Source organism: Corythoichthys intestinalis, chromosome 6 (assembly GCF_030265065.1).
Source record: "Corythoichthys intestinalis isolate RoL2023-P3 chromosome 6, ASM3026506v1, whole genome shotgun sequence".
NCBI lineage: Eukaryota > Metazoa > Chordata > Actinopteri > Syngnathiformes > Syngnathidae > Corythoichthys > Corythoichthys intestinalis.
This window is the reverse complement of record NC_080400.1, coordinates 14,805,208-14,826,097: the sequence shown is the minus strand read 5'-3', so window position 1 is coordinate 14,826,097 and position 20,890 is coordinate 14,805,208. Positions and strand designations below refer to the sequence as shown.

The window sequence follows — 20,890 nt, the reverse complement described above, 5'->3', positions numbered from 1 at the left end:
ACTCCAAACTTTGAGCAAGCACATTGAATGGATAGCAAATATTTATTTAGAAAATAAATTTCTATGACACTTTACAGTAACTTTTTTCTCTAATTTCTATACATTAAAAAGCACAACATCATGTCGGCTAATCATCGTCATCTAAGCGAGTGGCGCAGATTCTGGCAAATCTTTCAGTCTCTCTCCTCCTGGAGGTGGGCGACATGGAGGGACAGCGCCAACGACCCTTGTGAGGGATGTGAAGAGGAGGAAGGCCACCCTCCTGTCGAATAGCAAATTAGATATTAAAGGACAAACACAAAAGATAGATAACAAAAGGGTTGGGCAATAATCACACATTTGTACTCATTGGCTACAAATGACAGCGCTAGACATTTGACTGGGAGAGGCTGGCAACGAATGATGGCTCTCGCCCTACCAGTCAAAATGGATCAGACATTTACCACCATCAATGGCACCCAATGTGTTAATATCAAGTAATAAGCATGAGATCCTTACATATGGGCATCCACAAGTGCCGAAATGATGTTAAATGAAGATTTAAAACAAAAAAAAAAAAAAAGAAAAAATAAGCTTATATATTTCAATTTTTTTTTATATATATATATAAATTCAAACATTTTCAAAAATTTAAAGAACTTTTCCATTATATTGTAATTATTTGTTAAGTGTTTATACATTGTTATATAAATATTTTAAAGTGTTATTGGTAACACTTTATAATAACTATCCGTTTTACTAGTTAATATATTATTAGTAAACTGTTGATAAATGATTTATTGTTGATTTGTGAAGTATTTGTTAACAGTTTGTTAAGCATTTACAGGGTGTTCCAATATGGTTGACCCCATTCTAAATGCCCATGCTAGTTGATGGATCTTAATAAAACTATATACACTTCATGTTGAAGGTCATAAGTTTTAGTGATTAAATATACAAAGAAAAGTACAAATATTAGTTGGTTCTATGGCAGATTTTCATAAATGTGCAACATGAGCGCTGCCTGCAAAATGCTTTATCAAAATGCCTTGTCTTTTGAAGTGAACAGCATTTCTTAACCTGAAAAGACCGAATGGCAAACGTTACACACAAAAAGTTGAAACGTTTCTACACAAACCATGTTTCAGGTTAAGAACACCCTGTAAATTCTTAACAAACTGTTAACAAATACTTCACAAATCAACAATAAATCATTTATCAACAGTTTACTAATGATCTATTAACTAGTAAAACGGATAGTTATTATAAAGTGTTACTGTGTTATTAAATATGTTACTATTTCCGGATTAATTTATTTTATGACTCATTTCAATATTTATCCATTTATAGTTTCTTTAATGGTATTTCAGTTTTTATTCATTTACATTGGTATGAAAAAGTATCTGAACCTTTTGGAATGTCTCACATTTCTGCATAAAATCACCATCAAATGTGATCTGATCTTTGTCAAAATCACACCGATGTAAACACTGTGTCTGCTTTAACTAAAACTACACACACATTTATAGGTTTTCATATTTTATTGAGGATAGCATGCTGGATGATTACTATTTTTTCGTATTGAGCCCATACACCTAAAAGTTGGTCATCTTTCACCTAAATCAAGAAAAAAAAACTCTTTCAAATAATGTTTTGAACAATATTCTTGAATTAAGAACATTTCTGACAAACAGGTTTTTTTTAGGATTGAATATTGAAGCTAAAACAGCCGCACCGGACTATAAGCCGCAGCTGTCCTCACTGTATTATGGGATATTTACACCAAAAGATAATAACCGGTAACACTTTACTTGACAGCGGCATCATGAGACTGTCATAATTATGACATGACACTGTAATGAGCATTATTGAATGCTTATGACAGATGTCATTTTGTGCCATCCGGCAAATGATCTCACTTTTGAATGGTTGTAAAAGATCCGAGAAATGAAACCTCGGACTTAAAGACTTGTAGGCTCTGATAAGCAACAATTGTTCTCTTTTACTAAAATATGTTATTACAAACACATATATTTTTGCCATTGATTTAAAAACCTATAATATCTAGTATATGTTTTGACCTGCGGAGGGCGCCATGTTTTACCCGCACAGGGCACGCTGGCGTTGATGACACGGTTGCGCTGGACTGGGAGAATGGTTGTGCTAGCTAGCAAGCGAAGCTAATATGACGACTGGCATGATTTTGTCACATTCTGCTGCTGGCCAGATTGTTTTGTTACAGAGCTGTGGGATGAATTCCGAACGTCGTACCTGCATCCAATTCCAGCTCATCAGCAGTGTCTTAAAACCGATCCTAGGCGGCTTGCCGAGATAGTGACTTGCTGCCATTTGACAGTTTGTATATACCTTCGTTGCTAGTTCCATCATTGCCTTGTTTTTTTTTCGTTTGTCTGTCTCACACCGCGGTTTTCGCCAGTTTTTAATTGTATTTATTTTTTTTTATTGATCTCGACCTACTGTCACGGACATTTTTTGTGTCTCACTTTTCACGATCGCGTGTTTTTGTGTGTCCAATGAACTCTTCTACGCAATCCCAATGTTATTCTTGTCTACTTGATGTCTGAAGTGAGGTGCGTTTTCCAATTCCTTGGTCAAGCCGACTGCACTTTCGGTTCAGTTGCGTTTCCCTTTCAGGTTTTACCGCACAGAGACAGGGTTGCGATTGCTTTATGAGGAAAATCATGACTCCAACGTCACTCGGATGTATAGCCCGTGGTCAACGCGCTCGTCTGTCGCATGGGAAACGTGGGCTCGAGTCCCGCGAGAGACCTTCATTTAATTGCTTTTGCTGCTCGTTTTGTGAAATATTGACAGTGCTGTCCTGCTCATCACTTTTCCATTCGGGTTCAAATTGGAAGGGCAGAACCGACCACATGTTTATGTAGCTAAAGCGTGACTGTAGTAGCCCGGCAGCGCCGCCCAGTGACGTCACAGCCCAGAGTGCATTGCGTCGTCAACAATAATGGCGACCTACTACTAGTTTTAAACTAATTTTACAGATTTTATCAAAACGAAAACATTAAGAGGGGTTTTAATATGAAGTTATTATAACAACTCATATTAACATTTCTCTTTTAAGAATGACATGTCTTTCTATCTGTCTATCTGTCATAAGCATCCATTAATGCCTACGACAGTGTCAATTATTACTGTTTTCTGACAGTTTTATGACGCCGCTGTGAAATAAAGTGTTACCCATTAGGAGTGGGAACCTCTTGGTACCTCACGATACGATACGATTTGCGACACAAATCTCACGATAATGATGATCTGACGATATAGCGATACAACGATTTTCGATACATTGGTCAGGAAATCATTCAAGGATATTCTACATAAAACTAATAAACAGAAAAACAAACTTCTGCTGTGAATTGGAATGAGTTTATCACTAATAGACGCCCAATCCATTTGAAGTGGGAGGGTCCCTCCCACTTCAAACGGATTGAACGTCTATGGCCTGTCAGTGGCAGCCAATGACAGGCAATGAGTAATTTTGGGCCATTTAAGGTTATTTACCTGTTGATTTTCAGTTACTTCCTGTTGATTTTGGGGTATTTTATGGATCACTTGCTGTTTATTTTGCGTTACAGAACAGGAAGTGACCTAGGAATCACCCAAATGAATAGGCAGCGACTCAAACTCAACAGGAAATGACCTGTAAATGCCCTAAAATGAAAACCAAGTGACCTGTAAATGCCCCGAAAATCGGACCGAATGATTGTGAATGCTCTAGTTTTGAATGAACGAATTTTCCCAGTCTAAATGGATTGGGTGGCGAGCACCGTCAATGGCAGCCTTTTTTTTTTTTTTTTTTTTTTTTAAATTGATACTGTTGAAACAAAGCGCTTTGTCCTTGGAGTTTGCTGGGAGAGCTGATTGCACGAGTTGGTGCGTCAATCTTGTGATAAGACGGCATTGTGTATCTCTTCTATTTCTTCTCATTAAACTATGGTGTGCTATTTATTTTATATTAGTAGTGTAGTCCTACCGTAAATATAAAAATGATACTATTTCCTGATTAATTATATTACGTGTGATAGAGTAATGCAAACAGTTAGACGGTGCCAACCTGTACCATATGTATGTGTTAGACTATATATGTGTTAGACTAATGCAAACAATTATATGGTGTGTGCGATGACGATATCTTTTCCCCTTTAATACCTTTTTAAAACGATATCTCGATTCTTGACAGGAGCATATAGATAACCTTTTGGGATACAGAGTACCACGATATATCACCATTTCGATATTTTCGTCACACCCCTATTACCCATTAACCCAAATAAATCAACAAATAAGCCACACTGGACTATAAACCGCAGGATTCAAAATGAGGGAAAAGAGTAGCAGCTCATATTTTGAAAATTACGTTTATCACCTCATCAAAAGTAGAAAAACTCTTTACGTGCTATTAAAATCTCCCCTTATCCTTGAAATAGTAAAAGTCGCCTTTTTGTCTTGTACAACAATGGAAAATAAATGCTTTGACGCTTGGGACTATAGTAAATACACTTGCTGGAGTCCACTCGCTTTTCACTTCCTGACACAGTCTACGTCAGCCTTCGTGGCTCCTCCTGTTTTGCGCTTGCTGCTGGCCACTATTCACACTGGGCTGTCGCTAGTGTGAAACAGCTTTTACATTGTTCTTTTGTAAGTGTTTCCCAAGACCTAGCTTACCCATCTATTATAAGCATTTCTCAACATTTTCTCAAAAAAGCTAGACTACTCACAGCATCACTTGACGAACTGGAAAGTAAGGGCGCCAGGTGTACCACTTTCAGAGAAGCCTCCAACTGATGTGAGGGCAGGAAAAAGTTGGGAAGAGAGCTTTTGGAGCAAAGAGTTAAGTAAAAAATATCACATGATGGAAAATGACCAAAATATTAGAACCTTTAGGACATAGTAGCAGTGTTGTTAATAACAGCGTAAGATACGGCGTTATTTTTCAGTAGAGAGTAGGGGTGGCAATCTCTTGGTATCTCACGATACGATATGCGATACAAAGCTCACGATAACAATGATCTGACGATATGGCGATACAATGATTATCGATACATTCAGGAAATAAATTCTTGGATATTCTACAAACTAATAAACAGAAAAACAAGCTTCTGCTGTGAATTGGAAATACTTTATCACTAGAAGACATCCAATCCATTTGAACAGTGGATGGGATGGCAGCGAATGAACGAATGTTCATTCGCTGCCATCCCATCCACTTCAAACGGATTGAACGTCTATAGCCGTCAATGGCAAGCAATGCCATGCATTGGGGGAATTTTGGGCCATTTCAGGTCATTACCTGTTGATTTTCGTTACTTTCTGTTGATTTTGGGGCATTTCATGGGTCACTTCCTGTTTATTTTGAGTTAAAGAACAGGAAGTGACCCGCGAATCTCCCAAATGATTTGGCAGTGACTCAAACCCAACAGGAAATGACCTGTAAATGCCCTAAAATGAACAAAAAGTTACCTGTAAACGCCATGAAAATTGGAAAGAATGATTGTTGATTGTGTTATTGTACAGTTTTGATGTATGTTCCATGCCTGAATGTGAGTCTATAGCTGTATGGGGGACGGGAAACTGATAAGCATATGCTTCATCCCGTCCGCCTTTGTCTTCTTCTTCGGTTCCTTCAGGCAAATCATATCACATTTTGTAATTGTCAATGGTTGTCAATGATACCGATGTTGATGACAATAAATTCTATTCCAAAGAATGATTGTGAATGCTCTGGTTCCGAATGAGCGAACGTTCTCAGTCTAAATGGATTGGGCATCGATTACCGTCAATGGCAGCCACTCCCACTTCTATGGTCATCAGTGATAGCCAATGCCAGGCAACAAGGTAACTTTGGGCCATTTCAGGTCATTACTTGTTATTTTAAGTCACTTCCGGTTGATTTAGGGGCAATTTATGGGTCACTTTCTGATGATTTTGGGTTACAGAACAGGAAGTGACCCGGGAATGAATAGGCAGTGACCAAACTCAACAGGAAATGACCTGTAAATGCCCTCAAATGAACTGAAAGTGACCTCTAAATGCCCCGAAAATCGGAAAGAATGGTTTCGAATGAACGACCGTTCACTCCCCCTTCCCAGTCTTAACGGACTGGGCATCCATCGCCGTCAATGGAAGCCATATAGCTAACTGAGACACTATTTTATTGAATTTGAATTTATTGTCATTTGTCATCATCATCATCATCATCAGCATTAAAATCAACGTAAAAAAAAAAAAAGAAAAAAGAAGGAAAGAGGAAGATTGGTGGAAGATTTTGGTAGCAACTTGTTTGTTCCTTTTATTTTTTAAACATTGACACCTTTTTTAAACGGTACCTCAAAATTTTTTTAAAAGCCTGAATAGTCATTGAATATAACAGCATTTAACACTACGTACCTCACAGTATCTTATGTTATACTTTATCCTGTTAATATGACGTATAATACATGTTTTTGGACAGTTATTTTGAGGTTCAGGGGGTATCTTGGGGTCCTTAAAGGGTTAATTCCAACTTAGGCGGAAATTTGGGTTACATCGCCAGCCAAGGAACGGAACTTGTTCGTAACCCGGGGACTACCTGTACAGTGTTTTTATTCTTCAATCAGTTAATATAAGCATCTTTGATGTGAATGATGTTATAAAATGTAATGTATAATGTAATAACGTGTAGAACATGAAAAGTAACATCAGTTACTTTGCTGAGTAACTAATTACTCTTACAATGAGGTAACTGAGTTACTAACTCAATTACTTTTTAGGAGAAGTAATTCGCAACTGTAACTAATGAGTTTTTTAAAAAGACAGATTAACAACACTGCATACTTGCACCAGGAAACAAACCGTTCTAGGAGTGTCGACTGTCCACCACTGGTTTTTGACTTATGAGCTTTTTGCTTGGCTGAACAGAAGAAGAGAAAGGACTATAGTACGTACAATGGTGGTTTCTGTGATTACAGCTCATCTGCAGAGAAATTTTACAGGCCAATCAAGGATACACTTGGTTCTCTGACGTAGACTTTGCCTCACTGGCCGCTGCTGATTTGTTGTCATCGTCACTAGGAGAATTTGAAGCTTCTTCGAAATCTCCGAATAAGTCTTCTAAACTGTTGGCTCGGTGGCGTTGAACGACGACGTCTTTTTCCTCGCTGGGTTTCGTCAGACTCTCGCCCTGTTCTGATAGGATGCTATTCCATGGCGTGGTCTTAACCGGGGAAAACATGATTTCATTCAAATGCCTTGGCTCCAACACCTCTTCCTCGTAATCTTCCTCTTCTTCTTCGCTGCTAAAATGCGATTTACATTCTTCATCATCGACTACATTTTCCTCCCTGTGTCCGCTATCCTGTTCTTCCTCAGACTGAGATGTAGGGAAACATGACCGTGGACAAGATGAGGATATTAGCATCTTAGAATGGTTCTCTTTGGCTGGGCTACAGTGGATGATGGAGGAAATGGCTTGTTGGTGATGACCTTCGAATTAAAAATAGTCAAAAGGCTGAGATGTCATCAACTGTAATGACATTTAACTAGGGGATGCCAGAGTATGAAGGCTCACCATTGTGGACATCGTCTGCGAAATGTTGGGAAGTGACGAGAAGCCGATCCTCGTTGCTCTCAGCCTGCTTCTGCTCATCAGGTACTGAAGCAGGTGGGAAAGTAGGCGACGTGAGCTTGCTGCTGAAGTATCTCTGGATGTTATCTTGATCGCTCATAATTTTCCTGTATGTTATAAAGTTTCGTTTAAGGTCAATCTCCTATCAGGTGAAAACGGGAGTGAGAATTGAGTGCTGCTAGTGTACGGGGTTATATTGCTGACACTATTCTGAATGAGCAATAATGGAAATTGAGCAAAAATAACCTAGATTTCGAGCACAAAAAAACTATATTGAGCGAACAGTTAAAGATTTTAAGCGAGCAATCGTAGATTTTGAGCACAGAAAATATTGAGCAAAAAAAAATTACTCTGTGCCGCTCAATTCCCCCCTCCTGCTCCCGCTACGTATCTCGACTCCGCTCAATTCCCCCCTCCTGCTCTCGTTCCATATCTCAACGCCTCTGCTCGTCGGTTTCCGCCAACCAATCAGAGAGCTGGCGGTATTTCCGCCAGCTCTCTGATTGGTTGTCTTCGTGACACGTTGGTGACGCATGTGCTCAACTCAGCGCGCAGAGAAAAACCGACGAGCAGAGGAGTCGAGATTAGAGATGGGCGATACCAGTGATTTTGGATTCGATCCAATACCAAGTAATACCAAGGCCAAATATTGCGATCCCGATCCGATATCGAAACCGGAAGTTCATTATATATATATATATATATATATATATATATATATATATATATATATATATATTAGACAACCCTGCAGTGTTCTCAGCTATTCTGATGATATCTAATGTACAACTACATCAAGCACTCAAAAACTATTAAGTCTCTTTGTGTCAAATATGCTTTGCAATAGAAAACTGCTGCTTTTAATAACGAGCAAAGCAGTTTCCCTCAAACTCACATACCAATCTATCAACAACAAACTCTGCTTTGTCAGTCTCACTCTTTAACCATGACCCTTAAATTCATATGCACAGAACATTTCCCTGCTACACGTTGTATTTGATCAAATTTTAATCTACCTAAATTAAACATTTCTGATCTAATTAAAGAATGAATTAATAGTAGCATGTTACCGCCCTCAAATGGTAGATCACTAAAAACAAATCCAATAATCAATAGTCACTTTCCGTTTTTGAATTTTATTTTACTAACACAATTTTCAAACAGATTTTGAAAATAAATAAATAAAAATAGATAAATTTCAAAAAACAGATCTTGAAATAATTGAAACAGACCTTTAACAAAATAAAACTAAGTAGCAACAAAACATAACAAATCAAGCATTTAATTGTTTGTAACATAAAAAAAATATGGAAAAACATTTGATGAAAAAATAAAAATATGAAACAAATTCACAAGAAATAATAATAAATGAATAAGAAATAATAAAAAGGTTAAGTAAGAAATTAGGCGTGAGAGGGGCGGAGAAAAAGCATGCTGTTCGACACAGGATAGGGACATGAATGGGGGCGGGAGCACACGCCGGTGCACTGCTTATGTGTGTGCACTGCTTACGTGCGTGTAGAATGCGAAAGGGAAAAGTAGTACAAAAAGTGTGCACAAAAATATACCCAAAAATTGAGAAAGGAAATATATTAATTCCAGATATCGATACTTTTGCTGAGGGATCGATACCTAAAATTTACGCTGGATCGAAATATCGATATTTTGGTATCGGTCCGCCCATCCCTACAACTCAGCGCGCAGAGAAAAGAAACCGACGAGCAGAGGAGTTGAGATACGGAGCGAGAGCAGGAGGGGGGAATTGAGCGGAGTCGAGATACGTAGCGAGAGCAGGAGGGGGGAATTGAGCGGCACAGAGTAGATTTTTTTTTGCTCAATATTATTTTCTGTGCTCAAAATCTACGATTGCTCGCTTAAAATCTTTAACTGCTCGCTCAATGTAGTTTTTTGTGCTCGAAATCTAGGTTATTTTTGCTCAATTTCAATTATTGCTCGCTCAGAATAGTGTCAGCAATATAACCACATACTAGTGCTGCTACCTGATGGTGGAGAAGAGCAACGAGCCGGAAGGGTTGACGTCACTGATGCTGTCGCAGGATGAGTGCGGTGTGGCTTGCTCCTGGAGACTCTGATGATGAAGACGCACCTTTTGCATGTGCTCGTGGTGGCGTTCACTCTCACTGGGCACAGGATTAGTCAAAGGATGCCTAAAAAGTAAATAAAAATACTGTAAAAATCTGTCAAATTTTGTGTCATTTGTATGCAATGTATTTTTTAATGTAACTAATATTTTTACTTCTGTATGTTATTTATTTCAATTAAAGTGGTACCTCGACATACAAAGTTAATACGTTCCAGGACCTTGTCTCATTAATGGAAAAAACTGATGTGAAGGTACAAACTTTTTGGGAGTGAGTGCCTCCCTGTGGTCAGGTGAAGAGATGTGCTGCTCAGGGAATCGACTGACGTGAGAAGGGAAGCTGTTGTAAGTTCCGGTGGTCTGGTAGCTGCAAGATGCAACCTGGGACAAAGGCTGTGAAGAAAACACTTTTAACTCATTAGCTGCTATTCACGGCTAGAGACGTCAAATCCATTTTGACAGGGAGGATTAGCAGCGATAATTCAATGCCAACACCTTCCAGTCACAATGGACTAGATATCTACTGGTTGTTTACAATATACCAGCAAATTTTCTTCCTCCTTTACTATAACATTACATACTCTGTGTGCATCTTTATCTTACCTCCCTGTCCAGAGCAGCTTTTCTGTGCCCGCGGAGGTCCTGCACCCACTTTAGTGGTGTGACGGCCAATTTGAGCTGACCTCTACAATGCCCGCTGAAGTCAACGACGTTGTACCAGCCGCACAGCGACTGCAGTCCACAGAGTAACGGGGACAAGTCGACGGACGTGAAGCCGATCACCTGCTCAGCTCCTGAGGGGTTTTTGTGGAGGACTTTGAATACCAGGCTTTGTTGTGGGTCAAGTAGGAGTTGCTTGGAAAGCCTGGCGATTAAAATGTAGAAATTCATTTTTTAGATGTACGTGGTAGGGACGGGAATCGAGAACCGGTTCCTATGGAGTACCGGTTCCGTGTATTTCAATTCCGTGGAATAATTTAGCAGTTTATTTAACGATTCTCTTATCGATTCCAACCAGCACAAATTATGTCACATAATTTACGCATATTACACACAGTCGAATCCACAAGTAAGACTATATAATTACTCAAAGAGTACCCACTCACCATGTATAATCTGAAGAGTCATCGCCGAGTGATTTTGCATTGATTTTTACAGGCCAGGTCATTATTCATGAGAATACTTTAAAAAATTGTGATTTTTGCCAAAAAGTCTATTGTATTCCTCGTCAAATTCTCTATTAGAAAAATATGACATATACGTATGCATCTAAAATCATCCTATACGATTTTATTAGCAATTTAAATACTCCTGTTAAATATGTTCCTTGGGTATGCGTTCGTTCCCACAGCTACCAGTCAGTTACTTCCTGTTATTATTCTATGTCACACGCGCTGCGTATTCTGGGACCGAGAATAGGCGTAAGGTGCGCATTTCGAGCAGAGTGCGGCGACCTGTTAATCTGTGTGCGTCCATGAACGAATGTAAGCATTTCCTCTTCATGTCATAAAGTTCTTATGATAAGTTAGAGCCGTTATCAGCGTGACCGTTTCGTGTTTTTACTGTTATGTCGGCTGGTTGCTGCCGCTCGTTCTCGCTGCGTCGAGGAGAGCGTTGGGAGAGCGTTGTTTCCATTATATTCGCGTTGCACATTTGTGTTAAGAGGGAATGTGTTAGTTTAGCATCTTAAGATGATGTTGTACACCCATACAGTATGAGTGTAAAGTGCTTAGTTTTCGCCACTTCTATGGCCAAGCTGACCGCACGTGCTTCCGGGCAGTGCGCGCGCACTCGTGCCCCCCCTTTGTGATCATTATACAGTCCGAGTCATGTACAGGACTGTCTCAGATAATTAGAATATTGTGATAAAGTTCTTTACTTTCTGTAATGCAATTAAAAAAACAAAAATGTCATACATTCTGGATTCATTACACATCAACTGAACTATTTCAAGCCTTTTATTATTTTAATATTGCTGAATTTGGCTTACAGCTTAAGAAAACTCAAAAATCCTATCTCAAAATATTAGAATATCATGAAAAAGTATACAAGTAGGCTATTCAACTAATCACCTGAATCATCTAATTAACTCGAAACACCTGCGAGGGTTTCCTGAGCCTTAAAAACACTCAGCTTGGTTCAGTAAACTAAATCACAAGTATGGGGAAGACTGCTGATCTGACTGCTGTCCAGAGGACCATCATTGATACCCTCCATCAGGAGGGTAAGACACAAAAAGAAATTTCTCAAAGAGCAGGCTGTTCACAGAGTGCAGTTTCAAAGCATATCCACAAAAAGTCTGTTGGAAGGGAAAAATGTGGCCGGAAACGCTGCACAACCAAGAGAGATGACCGCAGCCTTAACAAAATTGTGAAGAAGAGCCGCTTCCAGAATTTGGGGGAGCTTCACAGACAGTGGGCTGAAGCTGGAGTCCAGGTATCAAAAGCCACAGTTCACAGACGTGTCCGGGAAATGGGCTACAATAGCCGTATTCCCATGGTCAAGCCACTTCTGAACTCAAGACAACGGAAGAAGCGTCTGACTTGGGCTATGGAGAAAAAGCACTGGACAGTTGCAGAGTGGTCCAAAGTCCTCTTTTCAGACGAAAGCAAGTTTTGCATTTCATTTGGAAGTCAAGGCGCCAGAGTCTGGAGAAAGGCTGGAGAGGAGCAAAATCCAAGTTGCTTGAAATCCAGTGTGAAGTTCCCACAGTCAGCAATGGTTTGGGGAGCCATGTCAGCTGCTGGTGTTGGTCCACTGTGTTTCATCAAGTCCAGAGTAAATGCAACTGTGTACCAAGAGATTTTAGAGCACTACATGCTTCCATCTGCTGAAAAGCTCTATGGAGATGAGGATTTCATTTTCCAGCATGATCTGGCACCTGCCCACAGTGCCAAAACCACCAGTAACTGGTGCACTGACCATGGCATCACTGTCCTTGATTGGCCTGCTAATTCCCCTGACCTGAACCCCATCGAGAATTTGTGGGGTATAGTTAAGAAGAAGATGAAAGACACCAGACCTACAAATGCAAATGAGCTGAAGGCCGCTATCGAAGCATCCTGGGCATCAATAACACCTCAGCAATGCCACAGGCTGATTGCCTCCATGCCACGCCGGATTGATGCAGTAATCCGTGCAAAAGGATTCCCAACCAAGTACTGAGTGCATCAATGGACATTTTCAAATGTTTGATTTAGTTTTGCTGTTATTAAATTATTTTTTTACTTGGTCTGAGGAAGTATTCTAATGTTTTGATATAGGATTTTTGAGGTTTCTTAAGCTGTAAGCCAAAATCAGCAATATTCAAATAATAAAAGGCTTGAAATAGTTCAGTTGATGTGTAATGAATCCAGAATGTATGACATTTTTGTTTTTTTAATTGCATTACAGAAAGTAAAGAACTTTATCACAATATTCTAATTATCTGAGACAGTCCTGTATGTGTGTCATTGACTGCTTTACAGTCAATTTGCATTGTTTATTGCATCAGCACTAATATGATGTAATTTTCTTTCCTTTCAGAACCACACATATACCCACACATTCCAGTTTTCCACACGCATACAAATACATCAACATCTTTCCACGCATGCTCTCATCTGCTATTACCTGTAATATAGCTGTGCCTGTCGCCAAGTTGGATTAAAAGTGCCAAAGACCAACTCCACTCTCCGCTCTTTTTGTTCTAACCGACACTCCGAGGTGAATGAACCATAAAACACATTGAACCCAGAACCTCATACAGTCCATTAGTCCAAATTAGAATCGATAAGAGTATCGATAAAGAATCGAATCGTTAAGCAATATCGATAATGGAATCGGAATCGTAAAAATTGTATCAATTCCCATCCCTAGTCCATAGGGAGATTTTTTTTTGTAATATGTGTCGGAAAATTGGTCTAACCTGGTGTCATGCTGGTGGTCCCAAATGGGGCAGTTGGTGTCAGCCACCACGGGCGTAGTTACGGGTTCTGCAGTGTTGGCAGTAACATATGAGATGAAGCAGCATGCTGCCGGAGTGCTGCTGTCAAATGGGGGTTGGCCTAACAAAAAAGGAGCAAGTTATTCACAGTAACTAGAGGAGCCAAATGCAAAACATTGCCATATTTCTGACCTCTGTGACCTTTGATCCTTTCTTTTCTCATCACACCACCTACTCTGCAATGTTCGTTTTACAGAGCGTAATCTGTTATCAAGAAATTCCTTGACTAACCTCTGTGATCTTTGACCGTTATCCCGTTCTTTACCCTGCAAATTTTAGTTAAAGAGGTTCGACCGTCATCAATAAATTCCTTTTCTAACCTCAGTGACCTTGGACTTCATTACCCCAACTCTTGTCACCTTTCATTTCATATTACAAACATATCCTGCAGGTTTTGATAATACAGGACAGGTACTCCCTGGGTTCCGACGTACTCGACTTGCACGACTTCGACTTTACGACGCTGGAGTCTCATCTGCCACTTTGTCTCCAGTCTTTTTTTTTTTTTTTGCCCTAACAGACACAACCTAATTGTACCTCACAGCATCTTATCTTTTTAACTTTACTTCATGAGTTTATGTCCTCACTAAACTTGAAGTTGTTCAGCTTGACAGACAGCACACAAAGCAATTGTGCTTTTTGATGCTTTTTACTTCCTTCACTTTGGACACTTTGTAAAGCTGCAACACACGTCTGTTCGAAACGATACGCATTTCAACAATAAAACCCTCGACACAAAACAACTGGTATTCAAACGTCCATCTAGTCTGATCAATACTTAAATTTCGTAGATTAAATTACCTGATTTGCTTCACAAAAGTCCGCTGGCTTAAACGCTACAAATGCTAATGTATTTACAGTTCTCATTGCAAACCGCTAACACGTAACGCCACAAACTGTAGCATTAGACTTACTTACAAATGCATACGCAACTGAAGCAACTTACAGTCTTATGTTGACCAAACCAGAGCGCAAGTTATTCTTTATCCATGTCAAGATGTCTGAGTGCCCTTGTAAGGAAGCAATTTAGAATGACAGTCCAGCCAGACCCAACACCGCCACCACCGGGCAGTGTATCCTCCATCCTTAAACAAAATACCTTAGGACTTTTGGGTAGTTATTTTGAATTTTTAAAGGGTTATTTCTGACTCACGTGGAAATTCGATTACGTCGCCAGCATAGGAAGGAACTCCCGTAACCAGACTACCTGTAATCTATTTTTCCGTTTTTGAGTTATTTAGAATAAAGATACGGAACCAAATAAATAACCTCAATCTACCATATGCTTCATCTTCCGGCAGAGGGGGAAAAAATGTTGAAATGACTGCTTGGGCAGGGTTAATAATAGCTTATGAACTCACCATTTATATTTACATCGAGGTTCTTAGCTCTGTGCAGGACAACAGTCGCTGGGAAGGATTCGTCCTCGTTAATTTCGTCAGGCTGCAATATTACGTCGTCTGGAGTGGTTTGGCTTTGTGTCATTCGGTTCGGGGAAGAAGGTGGCGTGGGATGTAGTGGCCCCTCTACTAAGGTCTCCTCCTGGCTGTCGGAGCCCGCCGGGTCGTCTTCCACAGTGGGAACGCAACCAGAGGTCAGGCCGAGGTGAACCCGCAGTGCGGCGCCCTGCAGGTCTGCCGCTGAGCGTCGGAAAAGTGGATACACTCCTGACAAACAGGATAGGACGAGTAGAAATTAACAGAATCAGCTCTTCCGTTTCACATTACAAACATCCTGCAAGTTTAATAGAAATTCCTTTTCTTCATTTCACACAAACATATTTAATATTTTTAATCTTTCATAACTTAAAAAAAAAAAAAAAAAAAAAGCATCGCTGTTAAATGGGTAAAATGGTTAAGACAAAATGTTATTATTGACAATTTGACAGTCATTTGTTTACAAACATCGTTCACCTAAAAATAATCTTTTTTTCAGGCTCTTACAAGTAAATAATTTCTCTTTTCTTATTTACTAATACTATTTTTTCTTTTACACTATTAAAAAAAACAAACTAAGAAAAACAAGTAAAAATTGTCTTTTTGCATTGTATTTTTATTTTTTAAAGGAAGGATACTAGTAGTGCTGCAACAATAAATCGATTAACTCGAGTATTCGATTAGAAAAAAATATTCGAATTAAATTCTGTTGCTTCGAATATTGGTTTAAAGTGGCATTGTAATGGTTAATTTTGAAAGTGTTTGCATGTAGTTTTATTGATTAGGGTGGATACATTGTCCTGTGGTCTGCCTCTTTTCACATGGCTGAATCCAACTGTTCCCTGTTAAGACCAACGTAAGCTAAGTTTTGTTTGAGCTAATGTTTTTTAATGCATTCATAATTTAGTTTATAGGTATATTTAGCCATTTTTCCGGGAATATGTGTCCGAACCATTTGTTAAGAGGATTGTTAAAAAAAAAAAAAAAAAAACTTTAGCATTTTATAGCATCTAAGCTAGCTGACTTTTTCTGTGTAAGTTAGCCAATTGTTCTTTTGTTGTACATAGATTCTTATTTAAAAAAAAAAAAAAAAAAAAAAAATCATACTGTTTGAGGCTCAGCTCAGGTATTGTTGTTTATTGTAGTAATTGTTCATGTCCCTTATCCGATTACTCGATTATTCGAACTAACTAGTCTATCGATTAATCGACTACTAAAATATTTGATAGCTGCAGCCCTAGATGCTAGCCTTTATTATTATTTTTTTCCACATTTTTAATGGATTCTAATTAAAATTACAATGAAAAATATAATTTAAATAAAACAAGAATGACAAAAAACTACCAATATCTTTAGATTTCTTTAGTTCTCGATGAAAACAGATAATTACTATGTAATTAATCAAAATCAGATATTTCTAAGAGCATAGTTTTTTTTGTTCCAATGCACATTTACATCTAAAATGTAAATTCATTTCGATTATTTCCTACCGCTGATAGTCAACTTCGGCTGGTGAGCTTTGGCAAAAGAGGACAGATCAATGAAGGCGGAACCCAGTAGGCGGTCCGTGTCCCGTGGCTTCTCGCTTTTGTCCTTCTGGAAAGCCACCCATACCTGGACCTCCAGCTTCTCCTCTCGAAGGTACCACAAGAGAGCCTGGGAGCGGTTCAGCTCCACGGTGCGGCTCCCCTGGAACATTACGGTAGCCTGTTTGTCATCGCCCACACACGGGTGCTTCATGTGCGAGCAAAAAGTGTCGTGGTCATAGAATCTGTATCGGAGGTAGCAGTAAGTGGAGCGCTGAAGAGTGTCGTGACCCGGCAGGAAGAAGCAGTGAAGGGGTAACCACGCTCTGGGCATGGAGAAGGTGATGGATAACTTCTTGGTGCTCAGCTCCCAGGCACCTTGGTCATCACAGTCTATCTGAGCCTGGGTCAGATCCCAGCCCAAATCTTCAGCGGCATGAATGACCCTCTCCCGTTCAGAGTGGTGTGCAAAGCCAACTGAGATCTCTAGGCCTCCAACCAACGTGTGCCGTCTTTGAAGGGAATCGCATTTAGCGGAGATGCTGAACCAACCAGAAATTCCTAAACATATGACAGAGGATATAGGACAAGAATTTATATATGGCGGAAAAAACTCAGGTGACTTGAAGTTCCGCTCTGAGACCCCAAATTTGGTAAAATTTCAAAATTGTCCGATATGCATGTGTGATAAATCATCGGAAAGCTTAAAATCTCAAATTTCCGGGGGAGGAAAAATTCTGAACAGGAGGGCATTTAATCTTTTTTTTTTTAAAACAGGAAAACCCTATCTGGAGGTGAGCGCACGCGAGAGCAGAATTACAGACACCATCCATGACTTTAACGAGATATTATCGCGTACTTACCTTGTTTTGATCCAAAAACTCCATGTATCACCTAGGCATGTGCCGGTATGAGATTTTCACGGTACGATAACCGTGAGCAAAAATACCGCGGTTTCACGGTTTCACGGTATTGCAATTATAGCTCCAAAATTTTGAGATGTATGGGTTAAAAAAAATATATATATTTTTTTAAATCCATTGAACAGGATTTTTTTCAAAACATATTTGCAAATTGGAACATGAATATAATGTGAAAATAAATAAATTAACAAAAAATAACAAATATTATATAAAATTAAAATAAATAGAACCTAGACTATACCCACAGCCACAGCTCAAGTTGCTCAATTTTAGAGTAAGAACAAAATAATTGCTATAAAAAGTAAAAACACTTCTAAATAAAATTAAAAATATATACTGTATGACTTTTTTTTGAGGGGGGAAGCTCAAGTGAAGTTTCACCATTTTCAGCCACTGTGTCAACTCTAGTCTACATGATGCCATGCCTTTGTGTTACAAAGAACAAAGAATTCATAAGTTAATAAGTTAGTTAAAAATGTATAAGTTAGTTTTATAAATTAGTTAAAATGTAAATATTGTTGAGGAAAGGTTTCATCTAAAAAAAAAAAAAAAAAAAGTGAGGAGTGAGACCTCCTCTCTCAATTAGCGATCTTTGACGCGTTTCTTTTTCTTCCCCCCTGCATTCAAGCTTTTCTCTCACTCAGCGGCTGTGAGACATAAAAGAAGCTGCTTTCCCAGTTTAGCCTAGGCTAACATTCGTCTTTGTACGTTTTAGTTAGTTTGTATATTGAATTTGAAAGGAAAATGTGTGTTTTGTTTTGGGCGAACTTTTTAATGGAGCTACTGCTATCCTGTTGAACCTAATCACACGTGGAAAAATACAATTGTACAGCGTTTTAAATGTATTTATTTGTATATTTCACCACGATTTGAGAGCTCAATAAATTGAAGAAAAGTACGCCTTGTGTTTGGAGGATTTGTTTTTGGGTTTGCTGGCTGTTTAGTGACACTCACGGCAACAAACGGGAAGGGGTGAGCGGTGCTGCACCAAGCCACTTCGGCTGCATTTTGGCACATGAAAAATAGCGAATACCGTACTAAGGTATGACGGAAAATTTTAGTGGTTTTGAAACCGCGACGTTTTCACACCACGGTAAACCGTGAAACCGGTAACCGGCACATGTCTAGTATCACCGAGTGTTAAGACACAACTGTGAATGGCCACAGCTGGATTTTTTGGGGATTTTCTTTTTCATATATTTACCCTTCTAAACGTTTTTTTTTCTCTCTCTCCAATTTTTCTTGTTTGGATCCATTATTTATCATCTAACATATTGGAGAAAATGCGACAGTAACATAAAAAATACAATTAAGCGATAGTTATGAGGTAGATATCCGATATTTTTTTTTTTTTTTTTTTAACGAAATATTAGACATCAATTAATGATTCAAAGCTAAAAATGACAGACATTTGGAATAAGAAATATAATTAATTACCTTCGTTTTATGGCTGGGTTGAAACAAAAGCAGTTGCGCAACGTCTGCAAACGGGGGTTTTCAGGGTAAAACGGACAAATTAAAAATAGTATGAGGACTTAATGCACCATGAATCTACTAGGGCAGCATATATGGTAGCCCTGTTGTTCTATCAAACAAAACAGTTGCTTTGGCTTAAAATACAGCAGTTCCTTTTAAAGAGGAGTGCAAGAGCAGAAACTGCTTTTTCAGTCTTGTCTGTGTTTTCCCGCCATATATTTTTTAATGTGAATATCGTGACGTAGCTATCGTTTTCACTCCATGGTCTCTCAACATATTTGCTTGAAAGACGAATGAGTATCGTAATTAGAGATACATCTGGGGTGCTTGTCACCTTACTTAGCTGATCAAAGGGGGTAAAAAGAAAGATGATCTACTGGTGGGAATCAAATGTAGCAGGAAGAGCATGTAATAAGTGCTTTAACACTAAATGAGAATAGCTGTGCCTCGCCAACACAACCACTCGGAATACATCTTGCCTCTTCTAGAAAGGGAAGTAGTGCTGAAACGATTAATCTATTGACTCGAGTAACTATTACAAAGAAGCTTCAAATCAATTTTTTTAGCTTCGAGTATTCGTTTAATTGGAGTGGCGTTGTAATGGTTTGAAGGGTCTGCATTTAGTTTTCTTGATTTGGTGACTTGGGTGGATACACTGCCCTCTAGTGGCAACAGTGAAAATGACATAACTTATTTAAAATGGCTGAATCCAGCCGCTCCCCTGTTAAGTTTTTGTTTGAGCTATTATGTTTTCAAAGCATTTGAAATTTAGTTTATGGGTATACAGTGATTCCTCGCTACTTCGCGCTTCAAACATGGCGCCCTCAATCCAATGTGGACCCCCCCCCGCCCCCCCAATTAAAAAAAATAAATAAATGCAGGATTTTATAGAGATGTCCAATCTGATCACGTACAGCCTCTCTCTCCCTGAAACTTTTCTTTCTCACCTGGGAAAGGCAGTTGCAGCTTGTTTAAGTTAATGATGAGTGACAAGGGAGCTGTTTTGAAGTTGCCAGAGAACTACCTTTCAAACCCGGCTCGTTTAACTTGTGAAACACTGGATGTAGTCGCTATGGCAACTCGTTGTCTTGTGTCTAAGCAGCATGAGTTGATTTTAGAGGACTCACTCAAGGAAGAATTTAATGCGGAAATATGCTTTGGCGAAAAAAAGGGAAAAATCATGTCTTATGTGTATCGCTGTACAATGCTAAATCTGAATAAAGTGAACACACCCAAAAATTAAGTGATCTCATTCCAATCTGTACTGCTCAGCACCATAAGCGGATTTTATGGGGAGGCTAGGGGGGCCAGCCCCCCCCCCGGTGGCTGAAAAGTGCCATTGCATGAAATAGACATATATATATATATATATATGTATATATATATATATGTATAAAAGGGGCCCGGCCGGGCTCAGCCCGAAAAGGCAACGTGGGTTCCCCTTCCCATGAGCTCACCACCTGTGGGAGGGGCCAAAGGGGTCGGGTGCGTAGGGAGTTGGGCGGCAGCCAAAGGCGGGGGCCTTGGCGGTCCAACCCCAAGCTGCTGAAGCTAACTCTTGGGACATGGAATGTCACCTCTCTGGCAGGGAAGGAGCCTGAGCTGGTGTGTGAGGCAGAGGAGTTCCGACTAGATATAGTCGGACTCTCCTCCACACACAGCTTGGGTTCTGGTACCAATCCTCTCGAGAAGGGTTGGACTCTCTTCCACTCTGGAGTTGCCCATGGTGAGAGGCGCCGGGCAGGTGTGGGCATACTTATTGCCCCCCGGCTTGGCGCCTGTACGTTGCGGTTTACCCCGGTAGACGAGAGGGTAGCCTCCC

The 20,890-nt window shown here is 39.5% G+C and overlaps 1 protein-coding gene across 2 annotated transcripts in view; it reads right to left on the bottom strand.

Annotated features, from left to right (window-relative positions):
* Positions 1 to 114: 114 nt before the first annotated feature.
* The window catches only part of LOC130917475 (C2 domain-containing protein 3-like), a 65,579-nt gene continuing 44,803 nt past the window's right edge, over positions 115 to 20,890 (bottom strand). For both annotated transcript variants that reach the window (XM_057838920.1, XM_057838921.1), the window contains exons 22-31: positions 16,634 to 17,230; positions 15,069 to 15,374; positions 13,630 to 13,768; positions 10,326 to 10,587; positions 9,985 to 10,115; positions 9,622 to 9,789; positions 7,565 to 7,728; positions 7,005 to 7,479; positions 4,737 to 4,833; positions 115 to 262 (exon numbers count right to left, since the gene is read on the bottom strand). In XM_057838920.1, the coding sequence (XP_057694903.1) occupies positions 128 to 262; positions 4,737 to 4,833; positions 7,005 to 7,479; positions 7,565 to 7,728; positions 9,622 to 9,789; positions 9,985 to 10,115; positions 10,326 to 10,587; positions 13,630 to 13,768; positions 15,069 to 15,374; positions 16,634 to 17,230 (2,474 nt within the window). In that variant the 3' untranslated portion in view covers positions 115 to 127. The remainder of the gene's footprint in view (positions 263 to 4,736; positions 4,834 to 7,004; positions 7,480 to 7,564; positions 7,729 to 9,621; positions 9,790 to 9,984; positions 10,116 to 10,325; positions 10,588 to 13,629; positions 13,769 to 15,068; positions 15,375 to 16,633; positions 17,231 to 20,890) is intronic.